The following is a 23,768-nucleotide window of genomic DNA, read 5'->3' as shown; positions in this document are numbered from 1 at the left end:
CCATGACCTTGATATTTTGCTCTATTGAACGTGTTGATGTAAGCTCACTCCTAAATTGGTGAGGGTGGGGCTTGGAGTTAAGAGGGCTTATTCTCAGGCTTCTAAGATACAAAGTGCAAGGCAAAGTGTCAGACCTCTGTGTGGCCCTGACCCACTCCTTTAAGCAACGCCCACTGCTCTGCCAGCAAGGAAACTGCAGTGACAGTGCTTTGTATTAAATATGATTAACTGATAACTGATAACTATTACAGCTTGAAATTGCTACCCACCGACCTTTCCACCAGGGTAATATTCTTTAAAGTATTATACAGTCAGATAAAACTGAACAATTCAGCTTGCATTGTAGAGTGTATTCAAATTACGGCAAAATATTGAGTAGATCAGTGGTTTTCAGTGTGTGGTTCCCAGCCAACAGTATCAACACCACCTGGGTACTTGTAGCAATTGAAATCCTTGGGCCTACCTTAGAACTCCTGAATCAGAAAAGGTAGTGGTCGGGTTCAGGTGATTCTAATATAAGCTAGAGTTTAGTTTGAGAAATACTGGACTAGATAGTGATCATTAGTAGGAAAAAGAAACTGGATTTGCAATAGCAAATAAACTGTATATTAGTGTTTCCTTTAAAAATGGTTTGAATATTTCCTCTATTTGTTCACTGGATTTGCTTTGCATGTTAGACCCCAGCCCTTCTAAATGATCACAAATTCCTAATTAGTGAGGTCTGAATTAATGAAAGTTAAAGATTACCTCCTTGAGGGCTAAGGTCTAGGCAAGCTGAGTGCAGCTGTGCATAGGGTTCCACTGATAACACCTTTAGTATTTACCCCTCCCTACCAGGATATTAATGGGCTCCAAATTGAATACTTCAAGTATTTAAAACCACTCATGCCATAGAAACATTATTCAGCAAGCTTCTTTAATTTTTTTGTTGAAAATATTATAAAATTGGTGTCTAAAACCAGATAGTCAGTGGGTGATCTGGGGAAATTACTCAATATCCCTGTTGGGAAAACAATAGCTGGACTTAAGTGGGTTTAACTTCTTCACTAAGAGGATTGTATGAATTGAGGTTTGACACTTGGCTCTTTCATGTTGAAATTTATTTACAGGAAAATGAGTTAACACTGATTGCATCCTATAAGCACTAAATACTTGACGCTCTGTTAGGCACTGGGGAAAGTGAAGGTGGGGTTCTTGATTTCTATCACTTACAAGCTCTCTGGGGATATAGACAGATATGCATGTACCAGTGGAGGAATAACACATGGGGAAAGAATCTGAGTGAGTGGGGCAGGTTGTGCGATAGGAGACTTCTGGGGAGAGGGGAGCCCAGTGGACAGGACTAGCTGGGAGACACACATGCTGAAAAGTTGAAGTCTGAGCTAGACCTTAAAACTAGAGATAATCTGACTAGGCAAAGAAGAGAGGAAAAATGTTTTTCCAGGGAGTGTGGTGCATGGAGGAAGGTATAAGTAAAGCTCGGGAAGGAGTGAAGGAACCTGCTCTTCTAGGGGATGTGAGGAGATCCTGGCTAGCATGGAGGTTGGTACTGAGGTGAAGAAACATTATGTAAGTAGAGTGGCTGGTTTGAAGGACTAGGATGCAGAGTTAGGACTTTTACCAGAACTTCCCTTTGAATCCAGGAGGGTCTGCTGCCTGCCAGGGGCATTTGCTGTATTTTTTTTTTTTTTTTTTTTTTTTGCGGCACGCGGGCCTCTCACTGTTGTGGCCCCTCCCGCCACGGAGCACAGGCTCCGGACACGCAGGCTCAGCGGCCGTGGCTCACGGGCCCAGCCGCTCCATGGCATGTGGGATCCTCCCGGACTGGGGCACGAACCCGTGTCCCCTGCTTCGGCAGGCGGACTCTCAACCACCGCGCCACCAGGGAAGCCCCTGCTGTATTTTTTTTTTTTTTTTTTTTTTTTTTTGGCGGTTCGCGGGCCTCTCACCGCTGTGGCCCCTCCCGCCGCGGAGCACAGGCTCCGGACGCGCAGGCCCAGCGGCCATGGCTCACGGGCCCACCGGTTCCGTGGCATGTGGGATCCTCCCGAACCGGGGCATGAACCCGTGTCCCCTGCATCGGCAAGCGGACTCTCAACCACCGCGCCACCAGGGAAGCCCCTGCAGTATTCTTAATCTGCCTCTAGCGTACATTAGACTATACTTACAGTAATGCAATGAATCATCAAAGGAAGGATAAATGGGTTGTAATTTCCTTTATTTAAGACCCCCTGGAAAGCAGATTTATAGAAAATTTACATAGAAAGTTATTTCTAGAGAGATTTCCATTTTAAAAAATCAGCTAAGATAAAATTTTGCCAGTTCCACGAATAACCCCCTGCCAACTATTTGGATAACTTTATATCCACACAGGTGAGGTTTTAATGAAGATTAGAGTGTTGAAGTAGGATAGTTCGAATATTTTAGTCTTATGAAGACTCATAAGATTAGGTATATTAAAAATTCCTCAAATGACGGCCTGCTCATTACACCTGACAATTAACATATTCCACCATCAACACTGGGAAACAGAGTTCATCAGAAACGTATGCTAATTTTTTGCTGGCTATGTTGTTTGTTTTTGCATGCATTCGTTCAATAAACACTTGATTTCTTTTTACTTTCCCAGTTTTACTGAGATATAATTGACATACTGTGCTGTATAAGTTTTAAGATGTACAGCATAATGATTTGACTCACATAAAATGTGAAATGATTACCATAATAAGTTTAGTTAACATCCATCGTCTCATATAAATACAAAAAAGAAAAAGAAAAAAAAGTTTTTTCCTTGTGAGAACTCTTAGGATCTTAATACTTTCAAATATACCATGCAGCCGTGTTAGCTATAGTCATCATGTGCGTTATATCCCTATACTTATTTGTCTTTTCTTGAGATATAATTGACATATAACATTATATTGATTTCAGGCATACCACATAATAATTTGATATTTCTATATAGTATGTGTATATTACTAAATGATGACCACAGTATGTCTAGTTAAGATCCAGTATCACAAATAGTTATCAAATTTTTTGTGTGTAATGAGAACTTTTAAGATCTATTCTCTTAGCAAATATACAATAAAGTATTATTAAGTGTGATCACCATGCTGTACATCATATGCCCATGACTTATTTATTTTATCACTGGAAGTTTGTACCTTTTGACTGCCTCTCCCATATCACCCATTCCCTGACCCTGCCTCTGGCTACCTCCAACTTGTTTTCTGTATAAGTATCCTAAGCACCTCACAATTGGCTGCCTCTGTGTTAGTCCCTGGGATGAGTGAGTCTGAGCATGTGAACCCTCTAAGCCATTTATCAGTCTGCTCTGCTCTTAGGGATGGGAGTCCTATTGGTTTTCACAGCTAGCTATTTTGGGGGCTCATCTCTCAGGTGCAGACCTTACAAGTTGTGGTGCCTGATGTGGGGTTCAAACCCTTTCCTCCTCAGGGAGAAGGTCCAGGTTTTGAATTCTGATTGTAGATTGTCACACTGGGGGCGGGGCTTATTCAGGGTGAGTTTGTGTCTCAGCCTCTTCTACCCACTTTGTGGGTTTTTTATCTTTCTCCCAATGCGTTGCTCACCTAGTTTGGGGGTTTCTCTGGTTTTTGTTTTTTCCCAGAGGAAATTGTTCCATATTTAGCTGTAGATTCAGTGTGTCTGTGGGAGGAGGTGAGCTCAGGTTCTTCCTACCTTGCCATCTTGAACCAGCCTTATTTTTTTTTTTTTTGATTACTGTAACTTTATAATATAGCTTGAAATCAGGAAGTGTGTTGCCCCCCTCTTTGTTCTTTTATTCTCAGGATTTCTTTGGCTGTTCAGGGTCTTTTGTGGTTCTATGTAAATGTTAAGATAGTCTTTTCTACTTCTGTAAAAAAAAAAAAAAGCCATTGAAATCTCAACAGGGATTGCATTAAATCTATAAATAGCTTAGGTAGTATGGACATTTTAACAATATTAAATTTTCCAATCCATGAACAAGGGATATTTCTCCATTTATTTGTGTCTTCTTTGATTTCTTTCATCAATGTCTTGCAGTTTTCAGGGTAGAGATTTTCCACCTCCTCAGTTAAATTTATTTTTAAATATCTTATTTTTGTTGCCTCTGTGAGATTGTTTTCTTTATTTCTTTTTCAGAAAATTTGTGTTAGTGTATGAAAAGCTTCTGATGTTGTATGTTAACTTCGTGTCCTGCAACTTTACTGAATTGGTTGATTAGATATAACAGTTTTTTTGTGGGGTCTTCAGGATTTTCTATATATAAAATCATGTCATCTGTAAATGGAGACCATTTTACTTCTTCCTTTCCAATTCTTACGGCATTTATTTATTTATTTTCTTGCCTAATTGCTCTGGCTAGGACTTCCAGTACCATGTTGAATATGGTGATAGTGGGCACCCATGTCTTTTCCTGATCCTAGAGGAAAAGCTTTTAACCTTTCATCATTAAGTATGTTGTTAACTGTGGCTTTGTCATATATGGCCTTTACTATGTTGAGGAACATTCCTTCTCTACCTAATTTGTTAAGAATTTTTACTATGAATGGATGTTGAATTTTGTCAAATGCTTTCTCTGCCACTATTAAGATGATCATATATTTTTTCTTTCTTTCTATTAATGTGATGTATCCCATTTATTGATTTGTGTATGTTGAACCATTTTTGCATTCCAAGGATAAATCCCACTTGATCATGGTGAATGATCCTTTTCATGTGCTGCTGAATTTGATTTGCTACTATTTTATTGAGGATTTTTGCATCTATATTCATCAGGGACATTGTCCTGTAGGTTTATTTTCTTGTAGTGTCCTATTCTGGCTTTGATATCAGGCCTATGTTGGCTTCAGAAAATGAGTGTTTCCTCCTCTCTGATTTTTTGGAAGTTTTAAAATAAGGATTGGCATTCATTCTTCTTTAAATGTTTGGTAAAACTCACCAGTGAGGCCATCTGGTCCTGGAATTCTTGTCATCAGGAGATTTTTGATTACTGATTCAATCTCTTTACTAGTAATTAGTCTGTTCAGATTTGCTGTTTCTTCTTGATTCAGTCTTGGTAGGTTGTATGTTTCTAGGAATTTTTCCATTTTTTCTCAGTTGTCTAATTTGTTGGTGTATAGTCGTTCATAATAGTCTCTTATCATCCTTTGTATTTCTGTAGTATGAGTTGTAATGTGTCCTTTTTCATTTATAATTTTGATTTGTTTCCTATTTTTTCTTTGGTTAGTCTAGCTAAAGTTTTCTCAATTTTGTTTACCTTTTCAAAGAACGAACTCTTAATTCATCACTCTTTTCTATTGTTTTCCTGTTCTATAGTTTATTTATTGCTGCTCTAATCTTTATTTCCTTCTGTCAGTTTTGGGCTCAGTTTGATCTTCTCTTTCTAGTCCCTTCAGGTATAGAGTTAGGTTGTTTGAGATCTTTCTTGTTTACTAATGTAGACATTTATTGTTGTGAGCTTTCCTCTTAGAACTGCTTTTGCTGCATCCCATAAATTTTGGTAGGTTGTGTTTCCATTTTTGTTTCAAGAGATTTTATTATTTCACCTTTAATTTCTTCTTTGATCCATTGGTTGTTCAGGAGTGTTAATTTCCATGTATTTGTGAATTTTTCAGTTTCATCTTGTTACTGATTTCTAGTTTAATCCCATTGTGATCACAGAAGATATTTGGTATGATTTCAGTCTCCTTGAACTTGCTAAGATTTGTTTTGTGACCTGACATATGGTTTATCCTAGAAAATGTTCCATGTGCACTTGAGAAGAATGGGTATTCTGCTGTTGTCAGACAGAATGCTCTGTGTATGTCTGTTAGGTTCATCTGATGTATAATTTTGTCCAAACCTGTTTCTTTATTGATTCCCTATCTGGATGATCTATCTTGTTGAGAGTGGGGTATTAGAGTCCCCAACTATTATTATATTGCTGTGTATTTCTCTTTTCAGCTCTGTTAGTTTTGGGGCTACATTTTTAGGTGCTCTGATATTGGATATGTATTTACAATTCTATCTTCTTGATGGGTTGACCCCTTTATCATTATGTATTGACCTTTGCCTCTTTTTACCATTTTTAATTTAAAATGTATTTTGTCTAATAGAGCTACCCCTGCCTTTTTTTTTTTTTTAACTACAATTTGCTGAAATCTTTTTCCACCCCTTCAGTCTCAGTTGATGGGTGTCTTTAAGGCTAAATGAGTCTCATATTGTTGGATCTTGTTTCTTTTTTTTTTTTGGATCTTGTTTAGCCATTCTGTGTCTTTTGATTGATTGGAGAATTTAATCCATTTACATTTAAATGGATTGCCATTTTATTGATTATTTTCTAGTGGTTTTGTAGATCCACTGTTTCTTCTTACTGCTATCTTTTTTTCTATTTTGATGTCTTTTGCTATCAGTATGCTTTATTTCTTTATCATGGTGTGTGTGTGTCTGTGTGACTACTATAGGCTCTTCCCTTGTGGTTATCATGAGATTTGCATATAAAACCTTAAAATTTTAACACCCTATTTTAAACTGATAATGATTTAACTTTGCTAGCATTCCTAAACGTTATACTTCCTGCCTCACAATGATGTTACAGTTTACATACTTTTTATATTGTGTATCCAATAACAGATTATAGTAGTTGTGGTTATTTTCTACATTTGTTTTTTAATTTTTAAACTAGAGTTGTAAATAAGTTATGCACCACCATTACTATATTATAGACTCTTTCTTTGACACTATATTTAACATTACCACTGAGTTTTATGCTACCTTCTTGTGTTTTTATAATGTTAATTAGCATCCTTTTACCTCTACATAAAGAACTCCCTTTAGCATTTCTTGTAAGGCAGTTCTAGTGTTAATGAGCTTCCTCAGCTTTTGTTTGGGAAGGTCTTTATCCATTTCTGAAGGACAGCTCTGCCAGGTATAGAATTCTTGGTTGACAGTTTTTTTCTTTCAGTGTTTTGAATATATCATCCCATTCTCTCCTGGCCTGCAAAGCTTCTGTGGAGAAATCTGCCAATAGTCTTATGAAGGTTCTTTTGTATGTAGCGCCACTCTTTTTTCTCACTGCTTTCAAAATTCTTTTTGTCTTTCACTTTGACAACTTAATTATAATGTGTCATGGTGTAGCCCTCCTTGGGTTCACCTGTTTGGGAACTTTTGGGCCTCATGAATCTGGGCATCCATTTCTTTCCTCAGGTTGGGGGGTTTTTAGCCATTATTGCTTTAAATACTCTTTCTGTCTCTTTCTCTTCTTCTGGAATTGCCATAATGCCACTATTGTTTCTTTTAATTGTGTCCTGTAAGTCACATATTCTTTCTTCACTCTTTTTTCTATTTGCTCCCCTGACTGGACAATTTCAAATGTCCTGTCTTCTAGATCACTGATTCCTTCTTCTGCATGGTGAAGTCTGTTTTTGAATCTCTCTTTTGAATTATTCAGTTCAGTCACTGTAATTTTTAGCTCTAGGGTTTGTTTTATTTTTATGGTTTCTGTTCTTTGTTGAACTTCTTGTTTTGTTTAGCATTGTTTTCCTGATTGTTTACTTGTCTGCTGTGTGTTCTTAGAGTTCACTATATTTGTTTAGGAGGATCATTTTGAATTCTTTGACAATTCATAGATCTCCATTTCTTTAGGTTCAATTATTAGACCTTTATTTGTGTCCTTTGGCGGTGTCATGTTTATCTGATTTTTTTGATCCTTGATTCCTTACATTGACATCTGTGCATTTTAGTAAATGGTCTCCAATTCCAGACTTTATAGGTTCCCTTTGACACAGACAGTTTTTCACCATTTGGCTCAGTTTGGGTTTCTGGACATGTTTGCTGGTAATAACTTTGGGCAGGTGGGGCTTGCTATCAGGGTGTATTTTCAGGTGAGCCCACTGCCCAAACTGGGGTCTGGGGTGGGTACTGCTGGCTGAAAGCAGTTGGATAAGAATTCTGGCTCTGTTCCCTACTCAGGTGAGGTTGTAGGATGGACTCCATGGTTACCAGAGTTCTCTGGTCAGGCTTACTAGATAGTTGGAACTGGGTACTATACTCAGCAGTAGGCAGAACTGTGGATTAGCTTCTCTGCCTTGGTATGGCAGCAGGACATGCTCCAGGGCCTGCACAACTCATTGTTTGGGGATCTGAATCAGGCAAGAGTGTGCACTGATTTCTATGGCCAGATGAGGTCACTGGTTTTGCTCTGCAGACAGAAAAGCCACGGGTTGTGTTCTCTGTTCAAGTACCACTGTATGCAAGGCTGTTGGATGGGCTGCACAGTTTCCAGTGTGCTATGTTTGGGCAAGCTGAATGCTGTATTCAGCAAAGGGCAGGCAACAATTAGTTTCCCTGCCCAGATAGAGCAGGAGAATCGTCTCCAAGGGTGGCAAGGCTCTTTGTGGTCTTGACGCAAGTCAACCCATGCCCCAGGGGGCCAAACAGGGCTGCTGGCTTTGCTTTGCAGTCAATCATCTCTGCCTGCCATACTCTCTGAGTGTTGCTGAGCTATGTAGCTTCCAGGTGTTTTGGCCAGGCTTTCTGGTCAGGTGGGCCAGGAGCTAGTCAGCAGTGGATAAAGTGATGATTTAACTCCTCTGCCTGGGTGAAATGGGAAGGCCAGCTCCAAGCGTGCTCTCAGGTGTTCTGGATCAGGTTTTCTGGTCAGGAGGCGGCCAGGAGCTACACTCAGTAGTGGGTGGGACTATGAATTAGTTTCCCTCCCCGGACAGAGCCCTGGACACCTGCAGGCCTGGCAAGGCTCCCTGTTTGTGGTCTTGACTCAATCTGATCTGCTCTTTCCAAGTGCCCTGGCCCTGTGGTGACACAGACTTTGCGATTTTCAGCTCAGCCTGCCATTCTGTGCTCAAGCATTCCTGAGCTATGTAGTTTCCAGGCTTTCTGGTCAGGGGGTGCTGGGAGCTGCACTCAGCAGTGGGCTGGGCTATGACTCAGCTCCCCTGCCTGGGTAGGGCAGACCAGGCTCCAGGGCTAGCAAGGTTCTTCATTTGAGGACCTGAATCAGGCAGACCTGCACCCACTGAGTTCCCTAGTCGTGGCTCTGCAGGTGAGCAAAGCCTCTGACTGGGACTGCTGGTTGGGCCCTGCAGGTAGGAGCTTGGTCCATCAAGATCCGAGTGCTGGTTGTTGCAAGCCCCTACCTGCTTCTTTATCATAATTAGATTCTCAGTGGTCAAGCCCCATAGATTTCCCCCGATTTCTGTGGGGTGAGACGAGAGTGGGGGCTTCCAAGAAGCGACCCACAACACAGTGGGGGCTAGATATTCACCCTGGGGTCTCATTTCCCAATAAAGGAACCCTAGGCTCAGGGGAGGACCTCTCAATGTGATGCTGTGCTGGCCTGGGGGAGGGGTAATGGGGTCAGCATGTAGCCATTCTTCTAATATCGCCTGTCTTGGTCTCTGTGGTGTGGGGGAGGCACTTCAGCCTCACCCCTATGTTCTAGGATTTTTTTTTAATTTTTATTTTATATTGGAGTATAGTTGATTAACAGTGTTAGTTTCAGGTGTACAGCAAAGTGATTCAGTTATACATATATATGTATCCTTTTTCAAAGTCTTTTCCCATTTAGGTTATTATAGAATACTGAGCAGAGTTCCCTGCTGCTATATAATAGGTCCTTGTTGGCTATCTATTTTAAATACAGCAGTGTGTACATGTCAGTACCAAACTCCCAATCTATCCCTTCCCACCACCCTTCCCACCTGGTAACCATTAGTTTGTTCTCTGTGAGTCTGTTTCTGTTTGTAAATAAGTTCATTTGTATCATGAGGTATTTGTCTTTCTCTGTCTGACTTACTTCACTTAGTATGATAATCTCCAGGTCCATCCATGGCATTATTTCATTCTTTTTAATGGCTGAGTAATATTCCATTGTATGTATGTACCACATCTTCTTTATCCATTCCTTTGTTGATGGACATTTAGGTTGCTTCCATGTCTTGGCTATTGTAAACAGCCCTGCAATGAACATTGGGGTGCATGTATCCTTTCAAACCATGTTTTTCTCCGGGTACATGCCCAGGAGTGGGATTGCTGGATCACATGGTAGCTCCATTTTTAGTTTTTAAGGAACCTATTTTTAGTTTTTTAAGGAACCTCCATACCGGTGTCTGTCTCGGTCTCTGTGGTGCGGGGGAGGTGCTTCAGCCTCACCGCCATGTTCTAGGATTTTCTTAGTGTGTCTTATCCATGAATAGTTGTTAGTTTTCTTCTTGGGACAGGGAGGGAAGTCAGAAAGTAACTGTCACTATTTTGGTGATGTCACTCCCAACACTTGATTTCTTACAAAGTCCCTCAGAAATTACCCTTTACAACCTTCTTTGCCTTTCTCTTCTACAAACCTAAACACATCTTAAGATATTCACTATGTGCTCCTTGTACCCAAAACAGGGAAGATGAATGAGTGTATTCACTGTGCTGGTAGAAAGAAATGAAGGGAGGCAGAGAGGAGGGGAGGAAAGAGAAGAATTATATGCTAGAAATGCATCAGGGATTGTGATTGCCAGAGGCACTTGCAATAGCAAAGGCAGAATTCCATGGGCAAAAGATATTTCCGGCCAGAGTCTTAGGTTCAGTCTATACTCAGACCAGGTAGAAAGCGATACTTAACAAATGTTTACTTCCTTATCCTGACCAGTGCGTTGGGTGGTCCTCTACCTAGTTCTGAATGTTCATGGCCCATTGCAAACCCAAGGAGGGTTCACATTCCTTCCCCCTGCGTCTGCCACTCTTCCTGCTCCAAGGAGTAGGAGAGAAGCTATGGATGTATTAAATCCAAAGATCTATTGGTTCATGATGCTTAGAGGTAGAGCTTCAGGCATAACAAGCAAAAGCCACAATACTGGGTCAGTAGAGCAATTTGTCTGGAGCATCTCTTTGTATTTCATCTTTTGAGACTTTCCTTGGAAATTCCTTTCCCCAGGGCTGATGTGAAATATTTCACAGACTTCTTAGCCATGATTGAAAAGAAAACTCTGCCAATGGCCGCTTGTCTTCAGTTCCCATAAAATACATCTTAGTTTAGGCTCTGCTAGGGTTAGTACAGTTGACCTTTGAATAGTGCAGAGGTTATGGGTGCCAATCTCCGTGCAGGCAGAAATCTGCATATAACTTTACAGTTGGCCGTCCGTATCCACGGTTCATGGATTCAACCAATCATAGGTCCTGTAGTACTGTATTACGTATTTATTGAAAAAAAATCTGTTTATAAATGGACCCGCCTAGTTTAAGCCTGTTGTGTTCAAGGGTTAACTGCATTTCACTCCTAGGAACATCAGGTCAGAAGGAGTACTAGAAAGAAACTACGAAATGGCTGAAGTTCTAGCCTGCCCAAAGCCACTCTGACCAACTGTTCCCATCTAGGGAAACATTTAAGGTTCTTGGGAATCCGCAGCCAAAATGAGACAGTGTTGATGGATGCGGTAATGGGAGCATTCCCATTTCCTTGACTGGCACAGGCCAGCTGATAACATAATTCAAAGTCAGGTTCTGCAATCTCTGCAAGAAGAGTAATTACAACAACAGGCATTGCTTAGAAGGAAACTCCCCCACCAGCCCCGCTTCCCCCATCCAGACAGACAGTCCCTTTGCTGGGATCAGCAGAGCATACTAGCAGGCAGGGTAATCAAAAGCATCATACGTATCATTGGTTATAGTTCACATTTCCTCAACGAAGGGCATCAGTGGCATTTTCCAAACTCTTCTGAGTGATTTCTCATGAGTTGGCTCGGCACCCTCTCTAAGAAGGTAGAATGGAAGCCATATGGAAAAGGTAGGTTAGGAAGGAAAATGTAGTCTCTCCGAAGGATGAAGTGATTTCTCAGGAGTGTTTGGGAGTGACAGACTTTCTTTAAAGACCCCCACTCTATGATTCCTCGTATTCTGTGAGAAGAAACTACAACAGAATTTCAGAAGACCCGGCTAAAAATATTCCATGTGCATGAATTTATTTTGAATTTTATCGCATCACATTATACAAGCATTAAACATGGCTTCATGTTGATGACTATTTAAATGTGAAAATTCATCATTCATGTCAGTACCTTTTGGCTATTTACAAGTAAGGAAGTTCTATGTACTTTTATATATCTCTGTATTTGTATGTACATATGTAAGAATACATGACTATACATATGTACACACAGAAATACATCTATGGCCATACACATAGCTATAGATATGTCATATATAATCTCCTCAGAAAGATCTGAAATTAAAAAAAAGAAAGAAAACGTTGTAAACAGGGTCTTGTTTGTGTTGTTTGGTGACACGGAATTAGGACCATGTGACATTCTAGGAATGTGTGTCCAGGTGTCCAAATACCCTTTTCAGCCCAGTGTCTGTAAAATTCACATGGGATAGAATGCAAAAAAGGTAGCAAACAGGCTGAAAAACAGGCCCAGTATACAAGTTCCCCTTGGTTTTAAAAACTTGAGAATGTAACTGCCCATGATGTGCATGCTTGCTTGGTCAAGAATGGTCTATGGATGGATAGCATTTGTGTGCTGGGCTGCAACGTGATTTCACAGCAGCATGGTTTCCCAGGCAGTCCTTTAAGAGTGCTGACCCCCCTGCCACTGCCGACCTCGGCGACATGCACTGCGGTTGCATTTTAGTCATTCACTGGAATGTGCTTTTGCACAGCTGGGAGAAGTAAACAGAATTCAGGTCCTTGGCCTGCAAATGAACTGTTACCTGGGAGAAACAAAAAAAAAAAGGTATTAAAATCCGAAGCACACATGATGGCTTAAAGGACGTTATGTACAATGGTCTGTACTTAGTGTGAATCAAAGGCATTCGAAGAATCTGTAACCCCGAACCAAGTCAGGTATGGTATAAACATTGCTGTGCCTGCTTTACAGATGAACAGACTGAGTCAGAAAGGCAGTCTGAAGGAAGGTGACTTCCTGCCAACTGTTGGGAAAATAGAGACAGAAAGACTATGCTTTCAAGCAAAATGCACAGATGTCCTCTTTGGGGAGTAACCAACCCATGATGCTGAGGCTGGAAGGAACTCTCAATTGTGAAGGGCCCTGTAGCCCAGCGCAGCCCCGAGGTGAGGATAGTCTACCGCGGCACGCTGGTCTCTGGGCACTGGAGCAGTTCTCTTCACTAATAATGTGTGCCTCCTACCCCAACTCAAGCCGTCCGATAGTCAGCCTTTCTCCTCTGAAAGCTGACCAGAGCCAGGGAAAAGGTGGTCAGAATGGGTGCAGGGGGCCAGGGGCTTGGAGCAAATGATAGAATCCCAGAAGGTTAAAGCCAGATAGGCTCTTAAAGTATTGTCTAGTCCAACTCCTTTTCTCTTGAAGATGTGGACACCAAATCCACAGGAATGTTCCACCCCAGGTCATACAGATAGAGAACGGACAGCCAGATCTAGATCCGCTGGACTACAATGCAACGCTTAAGAACAGTGCAAATCCGATATAGTATTTGATAGCATTTTGTTTTGTGAATGTCTCACACTCATAACCTTATTTGAGCTGCAAATTAGTTCCACCCAATAAGCAGGCTCAGAAAAATTAAGTAATTTTCCTGAACTCGTATAGCCAAATGGCAGATCTGGAAAATGGCAAAATTACTAAGTAGCAAAACATTTCTTGCCTTTAGTGAAGCCAAGGCCTACTTTGGAATTGAGGGCAGAACAAATTCAACATCTGTATACTATTATATTATCCCTGTGGCCTGGGGTCTAGGTGATATCCTCCAAGTCCACCCTCATACCCAACTCACAATAACCTCCTGGACTCTTAACGCAGGATAAAACTTCGCTAATTTTAACAACAAACATCTCTGTAGATATCTGCTATATTGTAACCTATATTAAAAGTGAAAAACATACATTTTTTCCTGTATATCTCATTTTTCTTTTGGAGGCCAAATTTTGGAAAACGTTTCAAAGTTAGTCTCCAAACAAGTGGAGAGAGGGGAATGAAGGCAAGGAGGGCAAAAGAAATGCTGGAATACTAGATTCACAGAGTATAAAAACTGAGGGCTCATCTTATCACTGAAGAAACTGAGGCACAGAGAAGTTAAGTGACTTGTCCAAGGACACACAGATAGTAATTGCCTTGCCAGAGAGAAGGTTTCAGAAGAACTTTCTGATATGTGGGAACATCATGAAAGTTTCTTACAGTGTTTTTAAGCGTAATGCACCCAACCTTTATTAATTAAATGTGCATTTAATGGGTGCCAAGTACTTACCGCTGTGCTAACCAGCTGGAAGAATAAATTACAGTCCCTAGAGACTTTCCTAAAGATGCTTACAGTTGTGCTGAGGAAGCCTAATAACTATTTGAAAATCACAAATTAACAACACATATCAATATCAATATGTGGTACTGATGCAGTAACCAGAGGTGTTTATAAAGAGTAAGTCTCAGTGGGCTGATGAGTCTGAGGAAACCTTAGCGGGTGTGGCCCGACATGGATCAGCCTGGGAGGAAACAATAAATGGGTGACGGAGGGAAGGCCATCTTGGGTGAGATGAAAAAGTGACTTTAATATCCCCATGGTAACATGCCCCTTCTTTCTGATGAAAGAGAATAGCCAGGCTAGAGTGGAAGGGGGAGGAGGGTTTATTTCAGGGGCCACCTAGGCCGACTCATGAAGACCTTGGCTGCCAGGCCAGAGTGTGACACGGAGACAGAGAAGAGTTGCAGGAGTTGTGTGCAAAGGGAAGGTTAAGTTAAATGTGCAATTTTAGTAAGAGACAAGCTGGTTTTGAAAGCTTCTAGAGGATTTATTTGCACCCCTATCGGGAGAGCAATGGCAAGCTTTGATTCAGGGAGTTGAAAGCGCCCCTCCCAGCCAAGGAGAGGTCTCAGACCATGAAACACTTCTCACCGACCTGGTCACGGCCACTCGTTGTGGTGTGCTTTTCCATTTTTCTTCCTCTCTTTTCGTTCCTTCTGAAGACGCTCCAGTTCTGCTTCATACATCATCTCCTGAATCAAGTACTTCTCTCTTCTCATTCGATCCCTTAGATCTTTTGGGAGGTCCGGGATCAGATATGAAATGAGGTGTTTTATACAAAACACGAGGTGCTAAAAACACAGGGGAGAATACAACAGAGTCAGGTTTACTGTGCAGCCTTAGCAGAAAGAGCGCTGGGAGCTGGTCGAGAACAGGGATGTGGAGCCTCTGGTGTGTCTGGGGAGTGGAATAAGGCCAGGGGGTGGGTGTGAGAGGAAACAGAGTCACAGGGATAGGTGAGGACTGAACTTGGTGTAATGGCACCATACAGGAAATGAGAAGAGGACTCAGGAAAGAAGGCGGAGAAGCAAAGGCCAGAAAATGCAAAGGAGAGCGAGAAGAATATACTGCAGAATCAGAAAGCCCAGGTTTGAATTCCAGCTCTACTTTTACCACTTAAGAGCTATCTGTTTACCTGAGGATAAGTCACTCTGAGCCTCAGTTTCCTCATCCACAAAATGGGTGTTATTATGAAAATTTTAAGAAAATATTTTGAAATGCTTCACAGATTGTGAAGTACTTTATTGCAGTGGTCTGGAACCAAAACCACAATATCTCCGAGGTATGCCTGAATAAGAAACTTCTAGTCTGAGCCAAGAGGCAGCCTTTACTTGTATTAATCTGGCTTTAATATAAGTATGTAACAAGAGAGATGAAAGTTCCATTTATGGGTATAGTTATGGGAATGCAAACTATTTTTAGTAGCACTTTTCTTAAAGACTAAAAGAAAATAGATGGTGTATTTTTATTGACACATAATACAGGCAATTACTAGGCAGATTATACTTTATAAGTAATGTCATGATGATGCATAACCAGAGGCTTCCACTTGTAACACTCAGTTCAGTGTTTTCCAAACATTGTCCTTAAACATCAGAAGCATTTTGGAGGGCTGTGAAAAACAAATTGCAGACATAATGTATCAGAATCTCTGGGAGTGGGGATGGAAAAACTGCAATTTTCCTGAATTTTAAGAACAGCAGCCCTAGAATATTAAACGTAGGACCAATGGGACTTCCCTGGTGGTCCAGTGGTAAAGAATCCACCTTCCAATGCAGGGAACGCGGGTTCGATCCCTGGCTGGGGAACTAAGACCCCACATGCCGTGGGGCAACTAATCCTGTATGCCACAACTACTGAGCTCGCACACCTCAACTAGAGAGCCCGCGTGCCACAAACTACAGAGCTCATGTGCTCTGGAGCCCGTGTGCCAGAACTAGAGAGAAGCCCGTGCACAGCAACGAAGAGCCCGCACGCTGCAACAAAAGATCCCGCATGCCTCAACAAAGATCCTGCGTGCCACAACTAAGACCAGACGCAGCCATAAAAGTAAAATAAATAAATAAATTTTAAAAAAAAAACTAAAAAAATAAATTTAGGACCAATGATTTCTGACTTTAACAGTCAACCCTGGACTTTCAAATATTTCTTAGAAAATTCAAGTACTTTAAGGAGAAGAAAAAGAAGAGAAAGAGATTACATAGTATTACTTATCCTGCTTCTGGACGTAAATAATCATAGTGAAAGTTCTCATAACTTACATTCATTCATTACTTCTAGTTACTTCATTATGTCAAAGGAAATAAAGGAGTTGGTTGAGAAAACTTACCTCGAACACAATGATAAAAGCCAGTCGGGCTGCTAAGACGTGCCAGAACTGCAGTGTGTAGCCGTAGGGCACCAGTGAATGAGGAGGGTCACGGTAGTCTCGGTATCTATAAACACACAGGAGAGTGTTACATTCCAAATTATGATTTTCCTGACTCCCAAATCTCTTCCATCCCCACTATGTAGTCCTCATTCACGGGAGAAAAGTATACAAAGTTTCTGTACACTAGACATCTGTTGTTTTGCTTGTCCAGCATCTCTTCTGGTAAAAGAATCTCTCTTCTTCTCTGAAGAATTATCCGTGTGGGCTGGGCAGAGTTCTCCCCCTCGCTGACCCCAGCTCAGAAGATGAGCCAGACCTGATCAGTGAGACTCATCACCAGATCTTCTGCTAGAATGATTACTTAGTGAATTATCACGAAGCCCACAGAAGGTAAAAACCTGGAACTTCTGGTGGGCATCACAAACTGTGTGAAGTGAGCCTGCTTGAACAAAAAGCAGAGCCAGCAGAAAGGTGGTCTCTTGCTGACACTGCTGGAGGCTTGGGATCTAGTCATTACTAACGTAATATCACCCCTCCAACCTGCTGGTTACCTGAACCAATGAATTTCTTTTTAAGTCAGTTTATACTGGATTTCTGCCACTTGCCACTGGAGTCCTTCCTAAAATACGCTCCAACTGTAACTTCTGAGTAAGCATCAACTTCCACAGATGTCTGTTATCTACTAGCTGCCAAGCACTAGCCTAGGAACTTAGATCCATGAGGCTCCATTTTATCCTTACCGTATCATTACTATTCTCAGGTGGGAAGACTGAGAAGTGACTCTCAACGTCATACAGTGTTCATGTGTTTTGAATGTTCTTTTCATTCGCTCCAGAAATGTGAGAAGATATGGAAATATTGGTTATTACAACAGTTCTGTGTAGACACACTAAATTTCCCTTGTCCGAATAAAAACTATGATTGTCCAGGCACCTAACCTTAAGGCCGGCACTAATTTGCATATGAGGATACAGGATAATTTCTATGCAGGGCATCCTTGAAAATATCAAGGACTACAAAAATATGAGCTGAGACCATTATCATCAATATCATCATCTTAATTATTATTAGTGTCTATGGAATATAATAGTAATGTATCATGATTATTTTGCCAGTAACATGATATTTATGATGAGTACTTGGTGTTGAAATTAAGAATGAATCTGTTTTTCTTTGTCTGACTTACTTCACTAAGCATAATACCCTTCAGGTCCATCCATGTTGTTGCAAATGGCAAAATTTAATTCTTTTTTATGGCTGAGTAATATTCCATTGCGTGTGTGTATATACACATATATCTATATATCACATTTCCTTTATCCATCCATTGATGGATACTCAGATTGCTTCTATACTTTGGCTATTGTAAATAATGCTGCTATGAACATTGGGATGCATATATCTTTTCTAATTAGTGTTTTCATTTTCTTCGATGAAAACACATACGCTTAGTGAAGTAAGTCAGACAAAGGCAAATACTGTATGTTTCCGCTTACATGTGGAATCTAAAAAGTAAAACAAATAAATGAATGTAACAAAATAGACTCATAGATACAGAGAACAAACTAGTGGTTACCTGTGGCGAGAGGACTGGGGGGAGGGCCAAGATAGGGGAGGGGATTAAGAGGTACAAACTACTAGGTATAAAATAAATAATATACAAAGATGTAACATACTGCACAGGGATTATTACCAATATTTTACAATAACTAATTGGAGTATAATCTATGAAGATATCAAATCACTATGTTGTACACCTGAAACTAATACAAAGTTGGAAATCAACCATACTTAAAAAAAAAAGTGAATGTTAGTGCCTTCAAACTGTTGGTTCTCCCTATGATGATAAGGATTAGATAATCACTGAAAACACTCATTCTAACATATTGTTACATAATCTGCTCCTGTCATAGGTCCAATAAGCAACGCCTGAAATTTTAGGAAGAATAATTTTATTCAGGACTAAAAGTTTGCACAGACTATTCTAACCTTCTTTTACTTTTTGCAGAGCACAGGTAGTCAAGAACCAGGAATTGTGTTTTCCAGTTAAGATAACATGTAATTCCTTTATTTGTCTTTAGCTACCTATATTTCAAATATAGTCCAAGTAAATATTCTAGACGGAAAAGGAGCAGTATGCTTTTTATTATACACATAGTTAATTATCAGACAAAAGTATACATAAAAGGAGGGAACCTGATTGCTTCAAGAGTCACTATCATTGGGGCTTCCCTGGTGGCAGAGTGGTTAAGAATCTGCCTGCCAATGCAGGGGACATGGGTTCAAGCCCTGGTCCGGGAAGATCCCACGTGCCGCGGAGCAACTAAGCCCATGTGCCACAACTACTGACCCTGTGCTCTAGAGCCGGTGAGCCACAACTACTGAAGCCCATGCACCTAGAGCCCGTGCTCCGCAACAAGAGAAGCCACCGCAATGAGAAGCCCCCGCACCACAACGAAGAGTAGCCCCTGCTCGCCCCAGCTAGAGAAAGCCCACATGCAGCAACGAAGACCCAACACAGCCAAAAACAAAAACAAATAAATTAATTAATTAAAAAAAAAGAGTCACCATCATTGACTCCTTCAACTTTCTACACAATAGTGTTCATTAGAAAAGTGAAGTTCTTTTCAGGACCCACTGGTCCCTTTCCTATTTATGCTCTTCTCTGCTCTTGACTTTTGCCCTTTGTTTTGCCTGCTCCATCTCCTAGCTTCTCAGATCTTGTCTGGCTTTTAATTTGAAGAATTTTGACAAATCTCTTCCTCCTCAGATACCTTCTAAATTCACTGGGTGGAAAATCATAGTTTTTCCTTGATCTTGCAGACCATTTTCCTTGACCATTTCCAAAAAATACGATTCAGATGTGTCATTCTTAAAATTCATGCTGTAAACTCATAACAAATAAATGAATTCCTTTATTCAGCATAGCTGAATAAACTAGTATACATCAAATATAAACAGCCATTAAATTTAAGTATGAAAACTAGAAAGTTGAAATACTTTTATCACTCAATGAGAGTAGATTATCAAACACAATGACCATTTGTAAAACTGTACACATACGATATGCAAAAGGTAAAGGGTTTTGAGTGGTGGTTTTAAATGTTAATTTATGGTTTTTTAGTATTTTAAAAATATTCTTCACATGTGCTTTTTAATATTTAGGAAACACATACTCATGGCTATGGTAAGTTGGCAACATTTTAGATAATTTCTATGTAGGGATCAAGTTGTTGAGAATATGCATCTATTTGTTCAGCCTGTGTGTCATACACATCCATTTGTGATCTGTCACAGAGTTCTGCTAACCTGTACTCAGAGGAACACAACGCATCTACATTGGCACTTAGGTTCTGAGAACGAGAATCAGAAGTTGTGAAATTCTTAGGAAGTTTGTTTTCAGAAGCAGCAGGTTTCTGGCTTCCTACTCTCTTAAGCCATTGTACCATAAAGTCAAGTTTCTCTCTAGAAAATTTCTTATTGCTACCCTAAGGGAATTAAAACTCAGTGGTGCCAATGAGTTTGTCATTTGCTTTGCTGCTAGCAGCTGTCTCCAGAATTATGTGCTGGAAAGTATACTGGAACCATGTTTGGGGTTTGCCTGACTAATAATGATCTTGGGTAATTCATGAAGTGTCGCTGGACATCAGTTTTCCCTATCAACAAACTTAGGGTGTGTCCCACCCTGCCCTAAAATTTTGGACTCACTCTTTTCTTCTATGAGCTTGCAGATGACTGCTGTAAGTGGAGCTCTCAGTTCACACTGCAGTCTACCCCTGGTCTCTTGGCCTTTTCCACTCAGCAGTGGTTTTGGTGAGGGCGGTGCTCAGATGTCATTTGTACCCCGTGTTTCTGTTTTTGATGCAGTCTAATTCTTTTGCAAAATGATCGGCAGCATGTTCTCTGGCACTTGTACAAAGAAAACACTTCCCTGCCCTTCTGTAGAAACAGCCAAGACACCAAGCCTTAAGATAATCAATCAGTTTCACTCTTCTGATCTTTTAGCCTAGTACCTTCCAAGATACAATGTAGCCCAGTGGTGTTAATGTTGGGAGGATTTTTCCAAGTGAGTCAGAACTGTTTTCAGAAAGAAAAACTTTAAATTTCTTGGCTTCAATTTTACATGTGGGAAAGGCGGGGTGTTCCCTTTTGGCGTAAGTTAGTGAATTCTCTATAGCTGCTTTTATGTCTCAGGAAATGGATGATTGGCTTGCAAACATTATTTTTCTAGCACCAGGTATATTCTAGCACCAGTTAATTCATTCCCATTTTTTTAAACTGTGAAAATAAAAACATATGTACATTTCAAAGAATGATAAGTGAACCTCATCCAAGTTAAGCCACAGAACACGGTCAGTGGCTTAGAAATGCCTCACTGGCAAAGCCAGACACCCCGAGAGGTGATGACTATTGTAATTTTCTGCTTCTCTTTATAACTATGCTACTTATGCAAGTGTTCCTAAATAAAACAGTGCTTGGTTTTATCTGCTTTGAATTCTATATAAAGGGAATCATACTGTATGTTTTATTTTGTGAGTACATTTTTATTGCACAATTTATTTTTGAGTTCTCATTTCTGTTCCATTTTCTATTCTTATGTTAAACACCACACTGATATAATTATTATGATTTTATACTATATCTAATGTAAGGTAAATATCCACCTTGTTATTCTTCAAAAATATCTTGACTGTTCTTCATCCTTGGCATTTCTTTATAACATTATTTTGGCCCTCTGTTGCACAAAATTGGACTAATCACAATTCTTAGTTTTTATAACTAATCTTATTGGTCCATTCATGTTCTTCTTTTCTGCAATTTTTATGTATATGTATTTAATAGTTTAATAACATAATGAACGATCATAAATCCTCCATGCAACCCGAGAATTAAAATATTACCGGGAACTTATATACGCCTCTGGGCTCCTCCTTCATCCCATCTCTTTGCTTCCCTTATCCTGAACTTCATTTTTATCATTAACATATTTTTGTTATGTATATTCATCTGTCTGAATATGATATTGTTCAGTTTTGTTTGTCTTGAACTCTCTAGAAAGGATGCTATACGGTACGCAGCCTTCTGAGACTTGCTTTTTTTTCTTTTTTTTTTTTAGCATTGTGCTCCTAAGATTTATCTGTGCTGTTGCATGTGGCCATTGCTGTACAACACACGCTAGTATGAATATATTGTGGTTTTATGTAGTGTATATTTCGATTTATACTCACAAGCTGGTCATTTCTCTATTTCCTTTCAAATTCCCTAACCATGTAAAGCTTTAAAAAACAAACTGTTAAGTCTACCCAGTTCAGCAAATGCCCTTTGGGTAAAAGTTGGTTGCAGTGCTCCACATAGTACTCTAGATTCTGCTTTTATTTATTATTAAAAAAAATGTGTTTTCTTGTGATGAGAACTTTTAAGATCTACTTCCTTAGCAACTTTTTAAAAATTGAAGTACAGTCAATTTACAATATCGTGTTAGTTTCAGGTTTACAGCACAGCAGTTCAGAATATATATGTGTATACTCTTCCTCAGATTTTGTAATAATCCTTATAGGTTATTACGAAATATTGAGTATAGTTCCCTGTGCCATACAGTAGGTCCTTATTGGTTATCTATTTTATATATAGTAGTGAGTATATGTTAATGCCAATCTCCTAATTTATCCCTCACCCACCCCCCTTTCCCCCTTTGGTAACCATAAGTTTGTTTTCTATGTCTGTGAGTCTCTGTTTTGGAAATAAGATCATTTGTATCTTTTTTTTTTAAGATTCCAAATTTAAATGGTATCATATGATATTTATCTTTCTCTATCTGGCTTACTTCACTTAGTATGATAAGCTGTAGGTCCACCCATGTTGCTGCAAATGGCATTATTTCATTATTTTTAATGGCTGAGTAATATTCCATTGTATATATGTACCACATCTTCTGTATCCATTCCTCTGTTGATGGACATTTAGGTTGCTTCCATGCCTTGGCTATTGTAAATACTGCTGCAATGAACATTGGGGTGTGTGTATCTTTCCAAATTATGGCTTTCTCCAGATATATGCCCAGGATTGTGATTGCAGGATCTATGGTAGCTCTACTTTTAGTTTTTTAAGCAACCTCCATACTGTTCTCAATAGTCACTGTACCAATTTACATTCCCACCAACAGTGTAGGAGAGTTCCCGTTTCTCCACACCCTCTCCAGCATTTATTTAGACTTTTTGATGATGACCATTCAGATGGGTGTGAGGCAATACCTCATTATAGTTTTGATTTGAATTCTCTAATAATTAGTGATTTCAAGCAGTTTTTCATGTGCCTTTTGGCCATCTGTATCTCTTCTTTGGAGAAATGTCTATATCTTCTGTTCATTTTTTGATTGGGTTGTTTTTTTGATATAGAGCTCTATGAGCTGTTTGTATAGTTTGGAAATTAATCCCTTGTCAGTAGCATCATTTGAAAATATTTTCTCCCATTTGTAGGTTGTCTTTTCATTTTGTTGATGGTTTCCATTGCTGTGCAAAAGCTTTTAAGTTTAATTAGGTACAATTTATTTTTGTTTTTATTTCCATTACTCTAGGAGACAGATCCAAAAAGATATTGTGGCGATTTATGTCAAAGAGTGTCCTGCCTGTGTTTTCCTCTAGGAGTTTCATCCTATCTGGTCTTACATTTAGGTCTTTAAGCCATTTTGAGTTTATTTTTGTGTATGGTGTTAGGGAGTGTTCTAATTTCATTCTTTTACATGTAGCTGTCCAATTTTCACAGAAACACTTATTGAAGAGACTGTCTTTCCTCTATTGTATATTCTTGCCTCCTTTGTTGTAGATTAATTGACCATAGGTGTATGGGTTTATTTCTGGGCTTTCTATCCTGTTCCATCTATTTCCGTTTTTGTGCCAGTACCATACTGTTTTGATTACTGTAGCTTTGTAATATAGTCTGAAGTCAGGGAGCCTGGTTCTTCCAGCTCTGTTTTTCTTTCTCAATTGCTTTGGCTATTTGGGGTCTTTTTTGCTTCCATACAAATTTTAAGATTTTTTTTTTCCATCTTTATTGGAGTATAATTGCTTTACAATGGTGTGTTAGTTTCTGCCTTATAAAAAAGTGAATCAGTTATACATATACATATGTTCCCATATCT

At 39.7% G+C, this 23,768-nt stretch overlaps 1 protein-coding gene across 2 annotated transcripts in view; it reads right to left on the bottom strand.

The window, feature by feature from the left end:
• Positions 1–14,858: 14,858 nt before the first annotated feature.
• The window catches only part of ANO4 (anoctamin 4), a gene marked incomplete at both ends in the record, with an annotated part of 231,406 nt that continues 222,496 nt past the window's right edge, over positions 14,859–23,768 (bottom strand). For both annotated transcript variants that reach the window (XM_082850054.1, XM_082850055.1), the window contains 2 exons: positions 14,859–15,050; positions 16,589–16,694. In XM_082850054.1, the coding sequence (XP_082706180.1) occupies positions 14,859–15,050; positions 16,589–16,694 (298 nt within the window). The remainder of the gene's footprint in view (positions 15,051–16,588; positions 16,695–23,768) is intronic.

Source organism: Leucopleurus acutus (genome assembly GCF_964270905.1).
Source record: "Leucopleurus acutus genome assembly, chromosome: 11".
Classification (NCBI taxonomy): domain Eukaryota; kingdom Metazoa; phylum Chordata; class Mammalia; order Artiodactyla; family Delphinidae; genus Leucopleurus; species Leucopleurus acutus.
This window is presented reverse-complemented; position numbering and strand designations above follow the sequence as displayed.